The 20,690-nt window shown below is 38.3% G+C and overlaps 2 protein-coding genes and 1 long non-coding RNA gene across 3 annotated transcripts; 1 reads left to right on the forward strand and 2 right to left on the reverse strand.

Moving 5' to 3' along the window:
* Positions 1 to 307: 307 nt before the first annotated feature.
* Positions 308 to 1,319, forward strand: LOC139196480 (uncharacterized). The gene is made up of 4 exons (XR_011581431.1): positions 308 to 547; positions 631 to 760; positions 880 to 938; positions 1,034 to 1,319. It is a non-coding gene; the product is annotated as an uncharacterized lncRNA (long non-coding RNA).
* A 7,031-nt stretch (positions 1,320 to 8,350) lies between these two features.
* On the reverse strand, positions 8,351 to 9,365 carry LOC103433320 (transcription factor IBH1-like). Its single transcript, XM_008371565.4, has one exon. It carries the CDS (start codon positions 9,256 to 9,258, stop codon positions 8,752 to 8,754), a length of 507 nt encoding a protein of 168 aa, XP_008369787.3. The 5' UTR covers positions 9,259 to 9,365; the 3' UTR covers positions 8,351 to 8,751.
* Positions 9,366 to 15,189: 5,824 nt separating this feature from the next.
* LOC139196187 (transcription factor IBH1-like) lies at positions 15,190 to 15,663 on the reverse strand. Its single transcript, XM_070821854.1, has one exon. The coding sequence runs from the start codon at positions 15,661 to 15,663 to the stop codon at positions 15,190 to 15,192; it is 474 nt and encodes a 157-aa protein (XP_070677955.1).
* Between the last annotated feature and the right edge of the window lie 5,027 nt (positions 15,664 to 20,690).

Here is a 20,690-nt window from a genome sequence, read left to right on the forward strand (position 1 = left end):
AGATAAGACTTTTTATGGGCTGACTACGGAATGATGCTTGTTAGTTGTGATCTCGTGAATGGCAAGAGTTTGCTGTTTGCATCACTCTCGAGTCACGGACTATTCCTTATAAAATTGACAAATACCAGTTAGTAAAGGTCTCTTTGTCAATCTAACGGCAAAGCGAACCTTTCCGTTTTTAAAGTAGAACTCTCCATTGGGACAGCAAATAAGACCTTTTTCCTTCGTTTTTTTTTTTTTTTAATTATAAAAAACTTAACCTTCTAGATATAGAGAAACAAAACATAGCGGAAGTGACATCAATCCGGCATCCATGAAAACAAAATGTTTTTATAATCATGTGCGCCTGATTTTATGAACTGTGCAGAGAAGTATGTGAAATTTTTGTGTAAGTCCGTACTTAAAGAATGCAAAGAAGATTTGCAATTTATGGCTGAAAAATATGTTAAAAGTTGTGTGGGTCGTCTAGAAATTGTCAGATCAACGCCGTTGAAACGGGTTACATATACAGAAGCTGTGGATTTGTTAGTTGAGGCTGTCAAAGATGGTAAGAAGTTCGAGAACCATGTGGAATGGGGGATTGATACTGATTAAAGTGAGTTCAATGATTTTTCCTTTTCTTTCGTGCAGATACTTGACGAGGAGAACTTTAAGCAGCCGGTTATTGTTTACAACTATCCGAAAAAGACCAAAGCCTTCTATAGGCTCAAAGAAGACGGTGAGACAGTGTTTGCTATGGATGTCGTACGTCGTCCCAAAAGTAAGGCATTTTCCTCTGAAAGGTTTTTCCTTTAATTTTAATACGTGCTATTCTGTACATGTACATTGGCATCGTGCATCTTTTCAGCACGTAAATGTTTGTGTTTTTCATGTTTTCAGGTTCGATAGTTGATCGGTGGAACCCCAGGGGAAGAGTGTTACGGTGTTCTAAAGGAAAGGTATGACAACGTACGTGTACTACATATGCATTTTCATCTTGTCTTTATTTATTAGTGACATGATCGATTATCTGAAAATTCTTGTGGGATTGTAGGATTCTGGAGATGGAACGGCACGTTGAGGATTATCAATCGTACCTAGACTTGCGGCGCTTTGGGGCTATTAAGCATCCATAGCGGCTTTGATTTAGGGTTTGAACGGATGATTATGTTTGCCACTGGGCTTGACAACATTAGAGATTGCATTTCCTACCCTAGAGATCGAGGAAGAGAAGATCCTTAAATTATAGGCGGTTGATGTATATAATTAGGGATACATTCGAGTAAGTCCTGTTTGACATATTATTCAGAGAAACATATATAGAACAAAGGATTTGTGTTTGCCTCGTGAAGCATCTATACTTGCTGTGGAATTTCACTTATAGCATTGTGTTTGCTTAAAATGCTAAGATTAAATTTGCGCTTTCATTTTTCATTCATTTCTTGCTATATATGGACAAAGGAGGAGTGAAGTCTTCAGTGGTGTCCATAGACTATATTCTTGTGGCCTCTAGTTCTTCTCAAATTAAATTGGATTTGCAATGGCATATGATCTCTTCTTAGCCAACACCTTCTTTAAGAAGAGAGAAGAACATGTGATCACCTACAAGAGTGGGTCGTCAAAAACACAAATAGATTTTCTTCTAATGAGAAAAGGGGATCGTATAACTTGTAAGGATTGCAAAGTTATACCAGGAGAGAGCGTGGCTAATCAACATCGCTTGTTGGTGATGGATGTACATATCAAAAGAGTGAGACAAAAGAACAAGACTTGGAAGTGTCCAAGGACTAGATGGTGGAATCTAAAAGAAGAAAAACAAGCCATTTTCAAAGAGAAAGTAATCACCCAGTGTGTGTGGGATAGAGATGGGGAAGCTAGCCAAATGTGGGATTCCATGGCTAGTTGTATCCGAAAAGTAGCAAAAGAGGTATTAGGAGAGTCCAAGGGCTTTGCCCCACACCAAAAGGAATCTTGGTGGTGGAATGAGGAGGTACAAACAAAGGTGAAGGCTAAGAATGAATGTTGTAAAGCCTTATACAAGGATAGGACTGATGAAAATGGTGAAAGGTATAGAAAAGCGAAGCAAGAGGCGAAGAAAGCTGTGAGAGAAGCTAAGTTAGCGGCTTATGACGATATATATAAACGACTAGATACCAAAGAAGGAGAGTTGGATATCTATAAACTAGCTAGAGCAAGGGAAAAGAAGACAAGGGACCTAAACCAAGTGAGGTGCATCAAGGATGAGGATGGAAAGGTTCTTGCTACAGAGAACGCGGTTAAAGACAGATGGAGAGGTTATTTTCATAATCTTTTCAATGAAGGACATGAAAGGAGTGCTTCTTTAGGGGAGTTGAGTAACTCAGAAGAGTGTAGAAACTACTCTTTTTATCGTCGAATCCGGAAGGAAGAAGTGGTTGTAGCTTTGAAGAAGATGAAGCATAGAAAAGCAATAGGCCCAGACGATATACCAATCGAAGTGTGGAAAGTTTTGGGAGAGACTGGTATAACATGGCTCACAGACCTTTTCAATAGGATTTTGAAAACGAAGAAGATGCCAAATGAGTGGCGAACGAGCACTTTAGTGCCTATCTACAAGAATAAGGGCGACGTACAAAATTGCATGAACTATAGGGGTATTAAGCTAATGAGTCATACAATGAAGCTCTGGGAGAGAGTCATTGAGCATAGATTGAGGCAAGAGACACGGGTTTCGGACAACCAATTCGGGTTCATGCCAGGGCGCTCAACCATGGAGGCAATCTATCTCTTACGAAGATTGATGGAAAGATATAGAGATGGGAAAAAGGATTTACACATGATCTTTATAGATTTGGAGAAAGCGTATGATAGGGTCCCAAGAGACATTCTTTGGAGGATTTTAGAGAAGAAAGGAGTACGAGTAGCATATATCCAAGCTATAAAGGATATGTATGAAGGAGCAAAGACTGCCGTAAGAACTCATGAAGGACAAACTGAAAGCTTTCCCATAACTGTAGGATTACATCAAGGCTCATCCTTAAGTCCTTATCTTTTTGCGTTGGTAATGGATGAGTTAACAGGACATATTCAAGATGATATTCCTTGGTGTATGCTTTTCGCAGACGATATAGTGTTGATAGATGAAACTCAGGAAAGGGTAAATGCAAAGCTTAACCTTTGGAGAGAAGAGTTGGAATCTAAAGGTCTTCGCCTAAGCCGATCAAAGACAGAATATATGGAGTGCAAGTTCAGTGCAAATGGAGGTCAAAACGAGTTAGGGGTGAGGATCGGAGATCAAGAAATACCAAAGAGCGACCGTTTTCGTTACCTAGGATCTATCTTGCAAAAGAACGGAGAATTAGATGGAGATCTCAACCATAGAATACAAGCTGGATGGATGAAGTGGAAGAGTGCATCCGGCGTGTTGTGTGACCGCCGTATGCCACTGAAGCTCAAGGGAAAATTTTATAGGACGGCAATAAGGCCGGCGATGCTGTATGGCACAGAATGTTGGGCGGTGAAGCATCAACACGTACACAAAATGGGTGTAGCGGAGATGAGGATGCTTCGTTGGATGTGTGGGCACACGAGAAAGGATAAGATTAGGAATGAGGATATCCGGGGTAAAGTAGGAGTAGCAGAAATTGAAGGAAAGATGAGAGAAAATCGGTTACGGTGGTTTGGACATGTGCAAAGAAGGCCTACTGACGCTCCGATTAGAAGATGCGACTATGAGACAGAGGTTCAGGGCCGAAAGGGTAGAGGAAGACCTAGGAAAACTTTGGAAGAGACTCTAAGAAAAGACTTAGAGTACTTGGATCTAACGAAGGACATGACACAGGACCGAGCACAATGGCGTTCTAAGATCCATATAGCCGATCCTACTCAGTGACTTGGATTTTCCAAGTCTCCAACCGAGAAGTTTTCCTCACTCAGGAAATTAAGGGAACACTACCTCAACCTACATGCTCCACTCACAAAGCTTCAACAAAAGAAAATTCAAAGAACTTAGCGAAGAAGGCTTTGGTGTATTTAACACAATACGTTGAAATGAAGGAAAGCTTATTTATTGATATCCCCGATAAGCTACAAATATGTACATATACATAAGTCAAAATAAACAAACAAGAGGGAGCCTTCACAAAGGTTGCTTAGGAGAAGTCTCAGCAGTCGGTAGAGCCCCAGAAAGAGAAGGCACCGGAGGGGGATCATTCGGAGCCTCAGTACTGGACAGAACCCTAGAAGGAGGAGGCATCAGAGGTTGATCATTTGGAGCTTCATTACGCGGTACAGCCCCAGAAGACGAAGGCAATAAATGCCTTTGGAATAAACCCACAAATCTCTGATGATCAAGTAAAACCTGACCATCAGATTCCTTCATCTGGTCAAGCTTCCTCTTCATGTTTGTAGCATAGTCATGTGCGAGCCGGTGCAACTATTTATTCTCATGCTTGAGCCCTCTAATCTCCTGTTTGAGACTCATCACTTCAGCCGCCAATGATTCAACTTGGCGGGTTCGAGCAAATAGGCGTTGGGCCATATTAGACACAAAACCTGCACACTGAACACTGAGAGCCAGAGAATCCTTAACAGCTAACTCATCAGATCGTTTGGAAAGTAGTCTGTTATCTTTGGGAGTGAGAAGGTTCCTGGCCACCACCGCAGCGGTCATATCATTCTTCATCACGGAATCCCCAACGGTAAGAGGACCAGTAGGGGAGACGAAGGATGGACGCCATATGTTGTCAGGAGAAGGCGGGGCTGCCTCTTCAACAAGGTTCAAGTCAAAACGACGGTCGGAGGGGCCAGACATTTTCAAAGGTGTTGAAGAGAGAAGAGGTCGGACAAATCAAGATCTTAGAAGTGCAAGAATGGAGCTTCTACTGGTGGAGATTCAAGTGTGCTTTGGAACTTAATGCCAGCCCCTATAAAAATCTGCACTCGACGGAGCTTTAGAAATCGAAGAGGCGCCTGCTCAGAAATCGAAGAGGCGTTTGCTTTCTCAAAAGCAAGGCTGCTCAGATACCACGAGGGTCGATCTCAGAAATCGAAGAGGCGTTTGCTTTCTCAAAAGCTGGGCTGCGCAAAGACCACGAAGGCCGATCTCAGAAATCGAAGAGGCGCTTGCTTTCTCAAAAGCTGGGCTGCTCAGAGACCACGAGGGCCGATCTCAGAAATCGAAGAGGCACCTACTTTTCCAGCCTTGTCAGCACCTGTCACACGCACACTCAGCTTTGCGGAAATTATGGGCATTCGGTCGAAGACTTCTGGTGAAGTAGAAAGCACATGAGTTTTACTGTTCAATCACCCACTTCCCACACGCAACAGTAGCTCATGGGTACCATAGATAACTTTGCCAAAGCTCTCTGCCAAAGTTGAACACGTGAAGCTTGCAGCTCCCACTACATCGCTCTGACCAAGAAGGGTAAAAGAATAGCAAAGAAACAACACTAACAAAGTTTAGACACATAAATTTTGAAGGTCTAGCTACCATATTATTACCCACAAGGGTAAAGGAACAGTACCACTGCTGGATAATTGGAAAGTCCCTGTGTGTCAACCTCTGTGCTTCATGGCATGGTAGACTAGCAAACATGCCCAACCTTTAATCACATTCGAGAAAACACTCCCAACAAGATTGCTTGCTCCAAAATCGAAGAGGCACCGTCCTCCGAATCTCGAGAGCCAGACTCCCAACATGACTACTTTCTCAAAAATCGAAGAGGGTAAAGGAACAGTACCATTGCTGGATAATTGGAAAGTCCCTGTGTGTCAACCTCTGTGCTTCGTGGCAAGGTAGACTAGCAAACATGCCCAACCTTTACTCATATTCGAGAAAACACTCCCAACAAGATTGCTTGCTCCAAAATCGAAGAGGCACCGCCCTCCGAATCTCGAGAGCCAGACTTCCAACATGATTACTTTCTCAAAAATCGAAGAGACACCGCTCTCCGAATCTCGAGAGCCAGACCCCCAGCATGATTGCTTTCTCAAAAATCGAAGAGGCATCGTTCTCCGAATCTCGAGAGCCAGATCCCCGATAGGATTGCTTGTTCGAAAACCGAAGAGGTAACACTTTCCCAACTTCAAGAGCCGGATCTCCTTGGATAAAGCTGTCTGTAATCTTCACACACAACATCAGCTTTCCAGATACCACAAACCACTTTTTCAAAGTACTCTGACAACGTTAAAACATGTGAAGCTGACAGCTCCCATTACCGTGCTATGACCAAGTAGGGTAAAGGAATAGCATTACTACTTGTTGTTAAGGAGACTCCTATATATGTCGACCTCCATCCCCAACGGACAGGCAGACCTGCAAAAATGCTCAACCCTTCCTCATATCTGAGAGGGCACTCCCAACGAAGCCTTTCGAAATATTCAGCTTTCTTTCCCCCCGATAATCCCTCTGCAAACAAGCTATACTAGAGCAAGAATATCTCATATCATCAGGGTTAAAAGCAAGAGTATCCCATATCATGCTTTTTCCCTATCTTTTCCTTGGACCTTGTTCTTACCTGCAAGACAAGGAGAAAGAGAGCAATCAGTCAGTACTTGGAATCAAGCTTCCAGCCAGGAACTGACTGCCTGGAACCCCTTACCTGATTACTTACCTAACATTGCTCTCGAGTACTCATCTTCAACATCTTATGCTTCCAGGGAAGATACCGCATCTGCCTGAGGAACAGATAGGGCAAGGGAGAAGGATACAAGGAAGCATGTGGAGACAAGCGTAACAGCACACGTGCCGATACATCCATTACTCTGTCAAAGCAAAAGTTTCCCATATCAGCAGGGTCGAACGTACTCTAGATTTGATGGACTTGTTTTGACCCTCAAATTCTTCAGTCGGCCTTATACTCTGGAGGAAACCAGAAAACCCTCCAGCTCAGTTCAAGAATAAGCCTGTGGAAAGTTACTTCTTCAAAAGCAAAAGTATCTCATATCATCTCTTCTCATTTTCTTCTCTTTATCCTTCATGCTGCCTGCAAGATAGGGAGACTGTGAACAATCAGCCAGAGCTATGATTGCTTACCTTGTCTGTCACCTCTTTCAGCAGATCCCCAAGCTCGGCGACTTGGGGGACTCCTACTACATGGTTTGTATCGAGCTTGACCAAGCCTGAAACTACAAGTAAGTTTCAAGTGAAATTGATACATTACCTTGTGCATCTCCACCAGTTAAAGATACCACCCCGGGATGGAGGAAGAGTACTTCCAGAGAAGATGCCCCATCTACCTATGAGACAGATAAGGCACGTCAAGACGATACCACACTCCGATACTTAGAAGTTTCGTGATTACGAGATCATTCTCCCACAATATTTCCTAATGTCTTTTGTACTAAATCATTCACTTGTACTCACTAAAGGAGAGCTTGAACCTATGTACTTGTGTAAACCCTTCACAATTAATGAGAACTCCTCTATTCCGTGGACGTAGCCAATCTGGGTGAACCACGTACATCTTGTGTTCGCTTTCCTATCTCTATCCATTTATATACTTATCCATACTAATGACCGGAGCAATCTAGCGAAGATCACAAAAAGCGACCGTTTTCGCTACCTAAGATCTATCGTGCAAGAGAACGGAGAATTAGATGGAGATCTCAACCATAGAATACAAGCTGGATGGATGAAGTGTAAGAGTGCATCCGGCGTGTTGTGTGACCGTCATAGGTCACTGAAGCTCAAGGGAAAATTTTATAGGACGGCAATAAGGCCAGCGATGTTGTATGACACAGAATGTTGGGCGGTGAAGCATCAACACGTACAAAAAATGGGTGTGGCGGAGATGAGGATGCTTCGTGGGATGTGTGGGCACACGAGAAAGGATAAGATTGGGAATGAGGATATCCGAGGTAAAGTAGGAGTAGCCGAAATTGAAGGAAAGATGAGAGAAAATCGGTTCCGGTGATTTGGACATGTGCAAAGAAGGCCTACTGACGCTCCGGTTCGAAGATGTCACTACTGGACAGAGGTTCAGGGCCGAAGGGGTAGAGGAAGACCTAGGAAAACTTTGGAAGAGACTCTAAGAAAAGACTTAGAGTACTTGGATCTAACGGAGGACATGACACAAAACCGAGCGCAATGGCGTTCTAGGATTCATGGCCGACCCCACTTAGTGGGAAAAGGCTTTGTTGTTGTTGTTTGCATGTTTGTAGGTAATATTTTTTATATTTTTCCTTGTTAGTTGTCGACTTGCCTCTCGAGGGTTTTCTGGTTTCCTGAAATTATTAAAGTTATGGCATGCCAATTTGTGATTCTACATTCAAAGAATTAGCTTTATCTTCAAGAGCAAGCAATCCAAGATTGAGGAGAAAAAGAACATATGTGGGTAATATATATATATATATATATATATATATATATATATATATATATATATATATATAATGTACTAATGCGGAGCCTCATATATATATATATCTCTGTCTGTTACTTAAAACAAGTGGATAAAGCTTTCATAAAATTAGATGGAGAAATATGAGTCTCCGTTTCTCTCTCTCTCTCTCTCTCTCTCTCTCCTCACGAGAGAGACACTACACACATGCAGACAACAAATATACACCTCTTTAAAGATTTGACGCTATATGGATGCATTACAATTTTTTTCTTCATTTTACTTTGCTTCTATGCAACTTAATTAATTTATTTTTCAGGCCATATATTGTTGCCTTTTTTTTGTGTGTGATTGAAACTGTTGTTATATATATATATATATATATATATATATATATATATATATATTATATATAAATCAATCCAAAATTATTAACAACATATATAGCTGATCAAACAGCAGAATAGATATCTGCAATCTTTTCCATCACCTTTACCTGAGTCTTGAGACACTTTATATAATGCGCAGCCTCATCCAACATGCTGCAAATATCCATGGCTTCCCCACCTGGTACAAACTTCCGAAGCTCGTCCGCCTCACAAATATTACCGATCTCTTCCTCATCATCACACTTCTTCATCTTCATCCTCTTCTTACTATTGTCGGTTCTTCTGGCTGAACAATTATAAATCTGCGAACCCTTGTGGCTTCGATTAATCTTCGTAAGCAAAGTGCGACTCCAAGCTCTTCTAGTCCCAACTGCTGAGGCCATGGCAGCATCAGCAGCATTCTTAACACTCAAATATCTTCTACACATCTCCATAGGAGAAGGTATATTTGTTGATGATGATATAGATCTTTGCCTATTAATTCTCTGCAAGGCTTGAAGAAAACCTTTTGTGAACCTAGATTTAAAAGTGGTATATTTAGACCTCAAAGACAAGCGCTTCGGATTCATGGTGTGGAATTGGGTTTTGCTCTTAGAGGGATGGACCAAAAGACTAATAAAAGATGGAAAATATATAAATTTTATTCTGACAGAGGGTCCTCTTGTTCCCAAAGCCCACAACTCACAAGGACAAAAGCAGAATCAAATTCTGACACAAATGTCAATGCACGTTTTACTTTTCATCTATCATTATTAATTTTTTATATTAATTTTTTTAAATTCATATAATTTGAAAGTAGAAAATTAAGAAGGATGTATAAGAAGTAAAAATAAGTGTGTGAATAGTTTTACTTTTTTTATTTCATGATACAATTGATATTTGGAAAGGGGATTTATATTTGAAACTTCAAATATAAAAAATAATGTTCATAATAAATTGAACTACAAACTCTTTAGAAGAATCAAATTCTTTAAGATACTACAAATAATGCATTAATTATTCATGGGGGCTTCTTCTAGCTAGTAGTTGGGGATTTTGCTTTTTGGTAAACAGTAGCTTGGGGGTTTAGGCGGTGAAAAGTGAGTTTTGTGGGGTTGCTATAAGGGCCAACTACCATATGAGAGCACATGGTTGCATTGCAATACCCACTTGGATTAATTGTGGGGCCTTAATTTCTCATTTCGTCTCTTTGTTTTTTTTTTTTTTTTTTTATATGAACCTTTCCTAGTAAATCGTTGTATGCATGCTTACGACAACTTTGCAATATTTTAAATTTGTATTTTCTGGTCACCAGTGATCAAATGGCGAAGGCAGAGGGTGAGGATGGGGTGACGATCAAGCCATGTTCTAGTAAACAAGATCAAACTACGTCCTGTCATCAGGAAAGCTGTTAGTTTTTATGCTTTGAAGTGTTTTAAAATATTCACTCTTATACTTAAAGTCTAATATGCGATATTACCATATCTCAATATGCAATGTTATAGAGTTCAAATTCTCTATTGGTATATATGTTTAGTTTTTATTTTGAGTTTCCATGATCTTTTGACTCTAAATCCTGAATCTAAAACATTTAACTACTTCGAACATACAAATTAAACATATCATACTAAGAGCTTGTAAGTATTTACAAAATATTCACGTACCCTAAGCATGTAAAATCGAATATGCGATATTTTTCTCTCTCAATATACTAGTATATATTGTACAAAGAAGAAGAAAAACATTTTCATTTTTCATTGGGCAGGGTGGTGTGTTGAAGGATCACATGGGTCCAAAGTTTCGTTCCAAAGTTCTCCAAACCCCCAAATGCGCATGTTTATGGCTCCAATAAGGATCAATTGTAGGAAAAAAAATTAAATAAGTCTTGCACGAATGTAGGAAAATTACAGCTTGAATCTTATAAGATCGTTATGTAAGTAAGAAGGTTACCTTTGCACTGTAAAAACTACTAACAGTGCATGCCACTTCAACCCCAGCATGCATCGATCTTTCTATTACATAATCTTGGAGAATGAAGAAAATATGTGTTGTTGTAAAATCGACTGTGGGTGCAGTGGAATAAATGAAACAAGACACAAAATTTACGAGGTTCCTCTACAGTCAGTGTGACTGGAGTACGTCCTCGGGGCAGCAATTGTGCTTTCATTATAATTTGAAATAATAAGAGTACAAAGATAACTCTCTCTATTATCTCCTCTTATCTTCTTCTATTTTCTCTCTTCCTCTTCCTTCTCTCTCTTCCTCTTCCTTCCTTCCTCTCTTTCTTTCCCGTGAACTCTCTTCCTCATCTCATCTTCTTCCTTTATATAAACAAAATAAAGCACTATTCACTTTACAAATTTTCCACAAATGAATAGTGAAAATACTGTGCATAAATAGTAACAAACTATTCATGTGGACCATCCACATAATATTTATAACATGTGTAGTTTTTAGTTCCCCTTGAAAGTGATGTTAATATTTTGATAGGGCAATTTTTTTTGGGTAAATTACATTTTACCTCCTCACGTTTGAGTTGGATTTTAATTCCTTACAATAGCTTTAAAACATTTCACTTTCATACCTTACCTACTATTTTATTTCAATATGATACATTCGTTACATTTTCCATCCATTAATCCATTAAGAGCTGACGTGGCTGTCACATTTGTGCCATATGGCTACTACATGTGTGCCACGTGGCAAAAAAAATATTATTTTAATTTTTCTTTTTGAAAAAAACCTGAATCTTCTCAACAACAACAAAAAAAAAAGAAAAAAAAAAAGAAAAACGCAGAACCCACCCCACCTTCCCCGCAACCCCTCCCCACCCCTCTTCTCCCTCCCGAGCCTCCCAACCACCTCCCTCTCCTCCACTCTCTTCACCTCCCCTCCTTCGACCCGGAGTCCCTCCAACCACTAGAATCCCAACCCCTCAACTCATCCACCTTCTCCCTCCAGCTCCACCCCCGCGACGCCTTCTTCAATTCCTAGCACAAGGACTACAAATCCCTCACCCTCACCAAACTCGGCCCGAGTGAACTTGCTCCACACCAAGCTCCAGATGGCACTCCAGGGGATAAAAAGAGGTGATCTCGAGCCCATGCACGTTTAGATCCAACCCCAGGACCTCTCCACCCCGTTGTCTCCTGCGTTAGCCAGGGCAGCGACGAGTACTTCTACCGGATCGGCGTCAGGACTCTGGCGAAGTCGATCTACATGGTGCTTGACACCGACAGCGACGTCAATGCGGCCCCTGCTCCGATTGCTACTAGCAATCTAACCCGTTTTTTAATCCGGCCAGATCTTCCACCTACAGCCAGCTCTCAGGCTCGATTAAAAAAATCACGTTGGGATGCGAACACGATAATGAGGGATTAGGTGAAGAGAGTGGAGAAGAGGGAGGTGGTTGGGAGGCTCGGCTCGGGAGGGAGAAGAAGAGTGGGGAGGGGTTGCGGGGAAGGTGGGGTGGGTTTTGAGTTTTTGAGTTTTTTTTTTTTTTTGAGAAGATTCAGGTTTTTTTTTTAATTAAAAAATAATTTTTTTGCCATGTGGCACACAGGTGGCAGCCATGTGATACAAATGTAGCAGCCACGTCAGCTCTTAACAGATCAATGGATGAAAAATGTAACGAAGGTACTATATTGAAATAAAATAGTAGATGAAGTATGAAAGTAAAATGTTTTAAAGATATTATAAGGAATTGAAATCGAAAATTTAATTTATCTATTTTTTTTTCAACGGATAATTTTAAATTATTTCTCTTCAAACTGACAGATATGCATGCATGCCAAAACGCACGCTTGATTGGAGGTCATCAACCAAAAGAATCCACTACTGCACTTGATCAGTAGCAAAATACGAACATGGGTGGGCCCATTTTTTCCTATACTTAACCTTCACCAAAGTTCTAGAATTAGACTATTTAACTAACTCATAATTAGGCTTAGTATTTTCAAAGTAAGTTGGATCAGCATGTGCCTACCTCTAAATTAATTAATTAATGGAATTGTCTGGACCAGTAATATGCAGGCTGACTCAGTGTTTGGTGTGTGCATCCTCATCCTCGTTAAGCATATATACGATTTTATTTTATTTTTATGTTGCACTTATATATATATATATATATATATATATATATACATGTGTGTGTATGTGCCCGCGCGCATTAGGTTGACATACTGCCTAGATTAGTTTTGCATGGATATATATATAGAGTACAAGATTTCGATTTTATTTTTGTGCTGGTCATGCTGGGCGCTAGGAAATATAAATAAGTAAATAATTTAGAAATCCGAACAATGTTTAGTGAACCCAACTTCGTATCTGATCGTTTTTTAAACCTGCACTGCAGGTTTGATATTTCGAAATCCGAAAATTCTTTAGAAAGTCTTGAGGGAAATCTAGTTGGTAGAGTAAACCTGCTTAAAGGAATGTTCATGTAATGAATGAACCTCTTTATTTGGTTATATAAAACCAAAAACTAGAACAATAAAAAGAGAAAGACAAAGAAAATGGCCATTTCAATTAACGGACCTCTTTTGCAGGTTACAAGTTCTAGAAAACCGGTTTTGCAAATTAGTTGATTTGTGGAGAACATGTATTTTAGGTTCTACATAACCAATTAATTGGTTGAACATAGTCAACCTCTGTCTTAGGTTTATAATTCTAATAAATCTATTATGTAGTTATGTAGTTCACTTGATTATAATGAACCTGTGGTTTAGATTTTGAAGAGTTAATAAACCTGACATGTAGCCATGGAGGAGAAATTGAATATAGTGAACCTGTTCTGCAGGTTTATATTCAATTATTTGGTGAACGTGAAGGTTTATCCAGAACAATAACCGAAACCCTACAGTATATTTTACATTTTGTCGATAAATGGTAGAGGTTGCTAATATTAAAAAGCAATATCAAAGTCAAATGATTTAAACCGAAAACTGAAACAACAAAGACCAGGCGAAATATATAGATAGGATGATCTTTGAGGTAAAACATAAAAGATAGATAATTGGATCGTTAAAATATATTACGGAATAAATCCCAAAAAACTTGTGTCAAAATGTATGTCCAAAACGTGTCCTTGAATCCTATATTAGTGGCACCATCTGATACTTAAACCAATCCCTATCAACACAAATCAAACTTGAAATCTCAAGCACACAATGCTTATCATTTTGGTATTTCACACCAAAAAGTACCTCTAAACAAATAATCAAGTTAACCAAGTCTTCTAGGTCCGCTAAATACTAGCCTCCTGATCGAACAATTACTACATATGCGAGACCTCTAGGCTCTAGCTATAACCCCAAACAAAATGTCCTTAGTTACAAGGCAAGAAATTCTTAAATCTAATTGCATACATATAATTAAATCTAAGAAACAATTCCACATGTACACCTAACTATTGCAAGCACACCTGCAGATTCGGTACTACATATTATCCCCATGGCCGACAATAATATGTAGCCAAATCCAACTGATGTACAATAATCACCAAAGCCTCCCCATCTTATCCGTACTAAACAAAACTTGAGTGTAATATTTCAAAATGGGAAAATTCTATTAAGCTCCGGTGAATCCTACACCACTGAGAATTGTAACCATTACATTTTAATTAATTGAACGCTTGACCAAGAATTTAACAACAAAAAGTCCCCGTGTTTAGAATACTCTGGTACTACGTACGTACTTTAAAATTTCTGCAGAACGTTATATTTCTAGTTTTCTACAACCGCATATATACTGGCCCGAGTATATTTTGTTAAGCTTGAACTGTACCCTACTCATCACTTGAACTGCACCCTACTCATCAGTACTCTGATAAGCACCATAAGCCATGCACATATAAGCTTTTTATGTTTTTGTTTTTCTTTCTTTATTTTCAGTTTAGTAAATTACATTAATATTATCCACAAGAAAGACGTGAGTTGCAAATATCTACATAGTGAACATTAACTCTGTGACTACTTTTGGACATATCTAAAAGATTGAATAACTGGACAAAGCAAATCAAGAGTCATGGTTGTTATATACGATAAGGGGATATATCGGATCAGATGATTAACAGGACAACCAATTTCCTGCATATCCTCTTTCTTTTCTTAAAATAAAAAGAAATGTGTACGCATCACATTTTTTCTAAGATCTATCTTGATTGTTTGTGAGAAGAAAAATGCATATTTATTTAAGAAGCTGATCAAAATTTCAGAACTGAAGATTGTGAAACTTAACACAATTAGTTACAAGTAAAAGCACACCGGTCACATATTATACGTACACATACACACACATAAAAATATATAGATTTCTCTATTAACAATATCACATCTCCCAGTAATTTACAGATCAAAGTTCTATATAGTATCAATCTCCTTGTTCACTTTATTTTATTTAATTTTTTGAGATCTATATATACCAACCAGAAAGTGCATAATTATACATACTTTTTTTTTTTTTTTCCTGTAATTGTTTCCAACATTATTCTTTATATCATATATATTATGAATCAAGATCACTCAAGTAGTAGTAGTAGAGTAAACTTCCACAATTGTCCTCATCACCTTTACCTGTGTGGTAAGGCACTTCATGTAATGAGCCGTCTCCTCCAACAAGCTCCAAGTATCCATGCCTTCACCGCCTGGTACGACCTTCCGCAGCTCATTTACCTTGTTCTGCTGAACTCTTTTCTTAATGGAGTAGTGAGAGCGACTATCAATTGATCTCCTTACAACGCCGCCGTTGCACGCTTTGTTTCGTATCTTCCAGAGCAGCGCCCTACTCCAAGCTCTTCTTCTCCCTACAGCACAAGCCATGGATGCATAAGCAGCAGTCTTGATTTTATGATATCGCCGCCGGATCTCTCTCGGGGAAGACGATATTGATGATGATGATGATGATGATCTTGGGTGGTTTTTGTTTATTCTGATTAGGGCTTTCACCAACCCTTTAGTGAACCTAGATTTCAATGAATTAGGGTTAGGAGAATTCATGGGTCTACATATGTTTGTGGAAAAAAAATTAGGGTTTGTTTAGACAGTTGGGTTGGGGGTACTTGAAAATAGAAAGAGGTGAACTTTTAGGAGGAAAGAGAGACAAATGAACAATATAACAGATTTTCTTCTGACACAAAGGGTCCAGTTTGCTCACAAGCCACCAGGACAAAGAGGAGAGAATTTAAATGGTGTGCTCTGACAACACAGTCTCTCCTCCAAAACCATTCCCCAAACAACAGGAGATCTAGAGAGAGATTATGTGATTGGGCAATTTAAGGAAGAGAGAAAGATGAGAGGGAAAATGAGAATAGGAGAAAGAAAAGATGGAAGATTGCGAAAGAGAATATTGAAAATGGGAGGTGTAAAGAGGAAGGAGACTTGGGGAATAAACCTTTAATATAATAATATAATATTATCAATTAAATATGGGCAAGTGATGGATTGCCTTTGTGAGTAATGAATATATATTTCTCTTAAATCTACTGTGTTTTTTTATTTCTATTAAATTTATTATGTTTTTTTATAATTTACATGAACTTAATATTAATATATTGTCTTTTTGTCAATTTATATATGTGTGTAAAGATAACATTATGTCGCTATGTTCCATATACAAATCAAAGTTTTTTTTTTTTTTTTTTTTTTTTATCTAGGAGAGAGAATTAAATTGAATAATAGGTTTGTAGCTTCTTTCGTTTTCAGCATAGAGTTTTGGAGGTGAAAAGGGGGCTCCGTGGGGCTACAAAGGACCAACCAGCATATGAGCGCACATGGTTCCATTTACCCACTTGGATTATGGGGCCTTTAATTTTTCTCTTTTCATCTGGTTTTCTTATGCATCTTTCTCCCTAATTTGACGTTTATAACCAACTCATGGTATTATATTCGAATTTGTCTCCCTCTTGGCTCTGTAAGCCAATGACATGATAGTCCATGGTGATGGTAGTTACTAACTAATTATTAGCTAGTGGTGGTTTGAGATGACAGCGATGGCCGGCGGCCGACACCAAATGGTGCATCGATCTGTCACGGTCACTTTAATCTATATTTAAGCCCGATTTATAGCTTCAGTAGTGGAGCATTTTAATTAACCCTAGATTAACAGTATGTCACGGGCATTCTAATTAGAATAAAAAAAAAGTAGTGAACAGTTAGATGGATTCATATGGACCTTCTGCTTGTTTAAAAGTGGATTTGGACCATTTACACAAAGGATTGTTAGTCATCGCTCTAACCAATTGAGCTGTATGAACCACTTTTATGACGAGAGTATTTACTCAAAACTCATATTGTCGGTGTGAGGTCGAGCGTTTTCCGTTGATCATGTGATGAAGTGATGAGATGTATCAGGGTCCATATGACCGTGATCATGCAGCTGCTACCCTAGAGATATCTAGTTCGCCTAATATTCGTGCGGTTGTTTAAAATTTAAAACACGTAATGGTATTAGACGGAATTGATGAATCAAATTTTTTACTGATGTGGGATGAAGTTCCTAATATACTCCTAAATTCAACAGAAAAATAGACGGCGTTAGTGAAAAGGACCACTAATAAATACATTGTTAAGTTTGAGGACTAAAAACTAATATGAGAGTTCATGGACTAAAACTAAACTAGGAGTAAAATTCAGAATCATTGCTCCAATTAAGCCAAATTTAAAACACGTACCTAATGATATTAGATGAAATTGATGAATCAAAATTTAAGCAACGAAAATTCCAAACGTCAAATAACATGTCCAAAAATTCTTTTTAGTGGGTTGTACAAATCTTAAATTCATGGATCAACCCCATCTCAACCGGACTAAGGTGCAACGGCTCTCCCCGTAGTAATTAAGATTAAGATTATTATTTTTTTTGATTTTATTTTTTTTGTAATTGAAGTTTTGTTGTCCAACTTCTGAATAGTATTAATTTGTAGAAGAACATGAGTTTGTTGCACAATATTACAATCTCCCACTTTGAGAGTTTGTAATTTGCAGTTTGCTTTCGGTTGATGGTATTTGTATTGTGTCGACTTGCTAGTTGATTCGGGGTTTTCTAATTGGTGTTTTGAGACTAATTCCCTTCCTACCATTTTAGCATCACATTGGGATTCGACTATATTTTTTTTAAGTAGAGCAATAATGTTAAGGGGTTACATAGTTAGTTGTTATGGGAAAGGAAAATCAATAGAAATTGAACCCATATCAAATTACATAAACATGATTGCTTTCTGCCATTACGATAAAGTGTTTGGATGCGGTAACTAGCACCAGATGGGGATTTGAATGGTTTTATTGGTCAAGATACAAAGCTAATATCCGGATTGATCACTAGAGAGAGTTTTTACTCGCATTGATTATTACCTTGCTACTGAAATTGGTCATCGGATTAAGTGGTTTGGTTTTCATATTTTGGTTTAAAGAATCCCCAAATATTATGAGTTAACATGACAAGGAATAAAAGAGTGATCTTCCTAACCACATGGAAAGATGCATTATACCAATCTCTGTTAGAAAGCAAGAAATTAAGGCCGAAATTGGTGATGATTTCTTCCCCTCTCAAGTCCTTTTTTGGGTCAACATCCCCTCTCCAGTCTCAACACGTTGAAAAGTTGTGTGTTTTGGCCTTTGGGTCTTCTGAAAATCCCATCAGCCAAAGATTATAGCAATAATTAAGCAAGATAATAAATAACAATAACAATTTAGGTTTTATATGTTTAAATAAGGAGAAATTATACATAGTATTTTTCATATATATATTATATATGTTCTTCCCCTAAGAGAATGTTTACAACTTGGGGTTCAAAAAAAATATTTCTTTAAAATGAAGGATATGCGTTATGGCATTTGAAACAAATAATTAATTAAATAGAGGGTGGTACTATCTACGTACCTCCTTTCATTTTTATACATTCTTCTCAATTTCGGCCGTCGAATTGAACGAATTAAAAAATATCAAATGACAAAATTAAAGGGAGTGTGAGAGATAAAAAGAGGGTGTATGGATAACACCACTCTAAATAATAATCCTTTTCAACCAAAAAAAGTAAATTAGAAACCCTAGCTGGAAAATAAAATCAAGTAAGTGAGTGAGTGAGTGAGTGACAGAAAGGCAAAACAAAACGCAGTAAAGCAAAGCTTGGAGTTGGCATTGTGGCCTTAGGATTTGGATCCTCTCCTGAGCCCAAGGAAAGGATCATCCTGACCAAGCAGTGTGGGCCGTTGGATGAAAATTCAACGGCTATAATTAATATAACTTTAAAGAGATTCCCTGGTTTGTAGCCGTTGGATAAAAATCTAACGGTCCACACTGCTTGATCAGGAGGATCCTCTCCTTGGGCTCATGAGAGGATCCAAATCAGTGGCTTATAGTAAAGGCTAGAGGAGGGGAGGGGGTGTGGGTGCTGTTGTGGCCCTAGCTTGCCTACAAATGCCCACACAGGCACCAAAGCTTTTGTATTACACTTTAACAAACTCATAATTAGGTTTTGTGTATTGATAATTCGAGATAAGAAGAATAGGCATGAGCTTGTTAATTTATGCACATCTTCAATTTTATTAGCCCATGCTACGCCAGGACCACCAAATTGGTATGTGAGTCGCTTATAGATGTCATTTTTATTCTATATTTAGGTCAATGAATCGTTTTTACGCTTGTCTGTTTAATCGTTGATAAAAGCTAATCCTGCAACCCATCAACGATTGACAACCACACTCAAATGTGCCTAGCACATCTCCATTTCGCATTCTTCATCAGATTAATGTTCTTAACATTATATGAAAAGGTGCACTTGACTAAAAGCATGAAATAACAAACCCATAGGAAATTTTAGAAATATCATTTGGGGTGGAAAATTTCGTCATAAACCGATTTACCGACCGAACCATACCGGTCAGCTCATAATGGTATGGTATAGTTTTGACATTTTTTCATAATCGGTTTTTACATGCTTGACTGTTGACTCCTTAGTTTTAGGGTTTAAAAAAATATATGTATATGTATATGATTCATGCCATAATAAATATAGAAAATATTGTTAACAAAATTGATAGCATGATGATTACTGATACCATATATATGCGTACATATATATGATTTTGAATGTATATGCGTTGCTTATGTTTAGGATAATGGAGTCTAGCCAATCAATCGCCAGTGCACAACATGGATTAACCCAAAATGAACCACACAATGAAACCGAACAAGCACCCCAATCTGAAAATCAAAATGAGCCCTTGGAACTGGAAGATAGTGAGGAAGAAGTGGAAACCTCTGGTTGTGCCATTTACCAACCAAACCAGCCAATAATTTTGGTTGAACCGATTTTTGGCAACCGCAATAAGACGGTTGGCTAGCGGTAACTGATTTTTGGTAATTATGTATACGTGGCTGACAGGTGGCACAAAGAATTTGGCACATTTTGCCAACCGAACCCAACCCTAAATATCATATTGTGTTAAATCATGACCCATCTGATTTTCTCCACGATCATGGACTATGAAAGCTTACCAAACCAAATAGAATCAAGCGCATGGACCTTCTTTGTGAGAAACTTTTCGGTTTGACTAACACATCTTCTCATAAGTTTTCTCATGATGGATGAAAACTTGATATGTCAGAAACTTACAATATAATATATTAGTAAATACGTAATTCATGTTGGTGCTTTTCTTTTAGTCAACAAATGAATTGATAACATCACATGTTGTTTATGACGATTGCATCAAAAATATTGCGAGTTCTAAGGCAAAGAGAAACCCACTATAAGACTAAGACATACGAATAAGACATAAGAAGTGACATTAACTTGACCACCACCAAAGGTCTTTTGTACAACAAGATTTTCCACCTTAGTAACCATCATTGGCCAAAGAAAATTTGATAATTACCCAAATTGGTTGATAATATTAATTGCATGTTGGGCTTGTTTGATGCACAAAAATTAGATTAGATAAAATTAAGATATGTGTGAAGACAGAGACGGTTTTTTAATTTTAATTAAGGGGAATTAAATGGGATATATATGTTTTTTTAGAAT

This window comes from Malus domestica, chromosome 05 (genome assembly GCF_042453785.1).
Source record: "Malus domestica chromosome 05, GDT2T_hap1".
NCBI lineage: Eukaryota > Viridiplantae > Streptophyta > Magnoliopsida > Rosales > Rosaceae > Malus > Malus domestica.

Excerpts from the sequence above, each read along its gene's own strand:
- LOC103433320 (XM_008371565.4), bottom strand. The coding sequence starts at position 9,258 with ATGAATCCGAAGCGCTTGTCTTTGAGGTCTAAATATACCACTTTTAAA.
- LOC139196187 (XM_070821854.1), bottom strand. The coding sequence starts at position 15,663 with ATGAATTCTCCTAACCCTAATTCATTGAAATCTAGGTTCACTAAAGGG.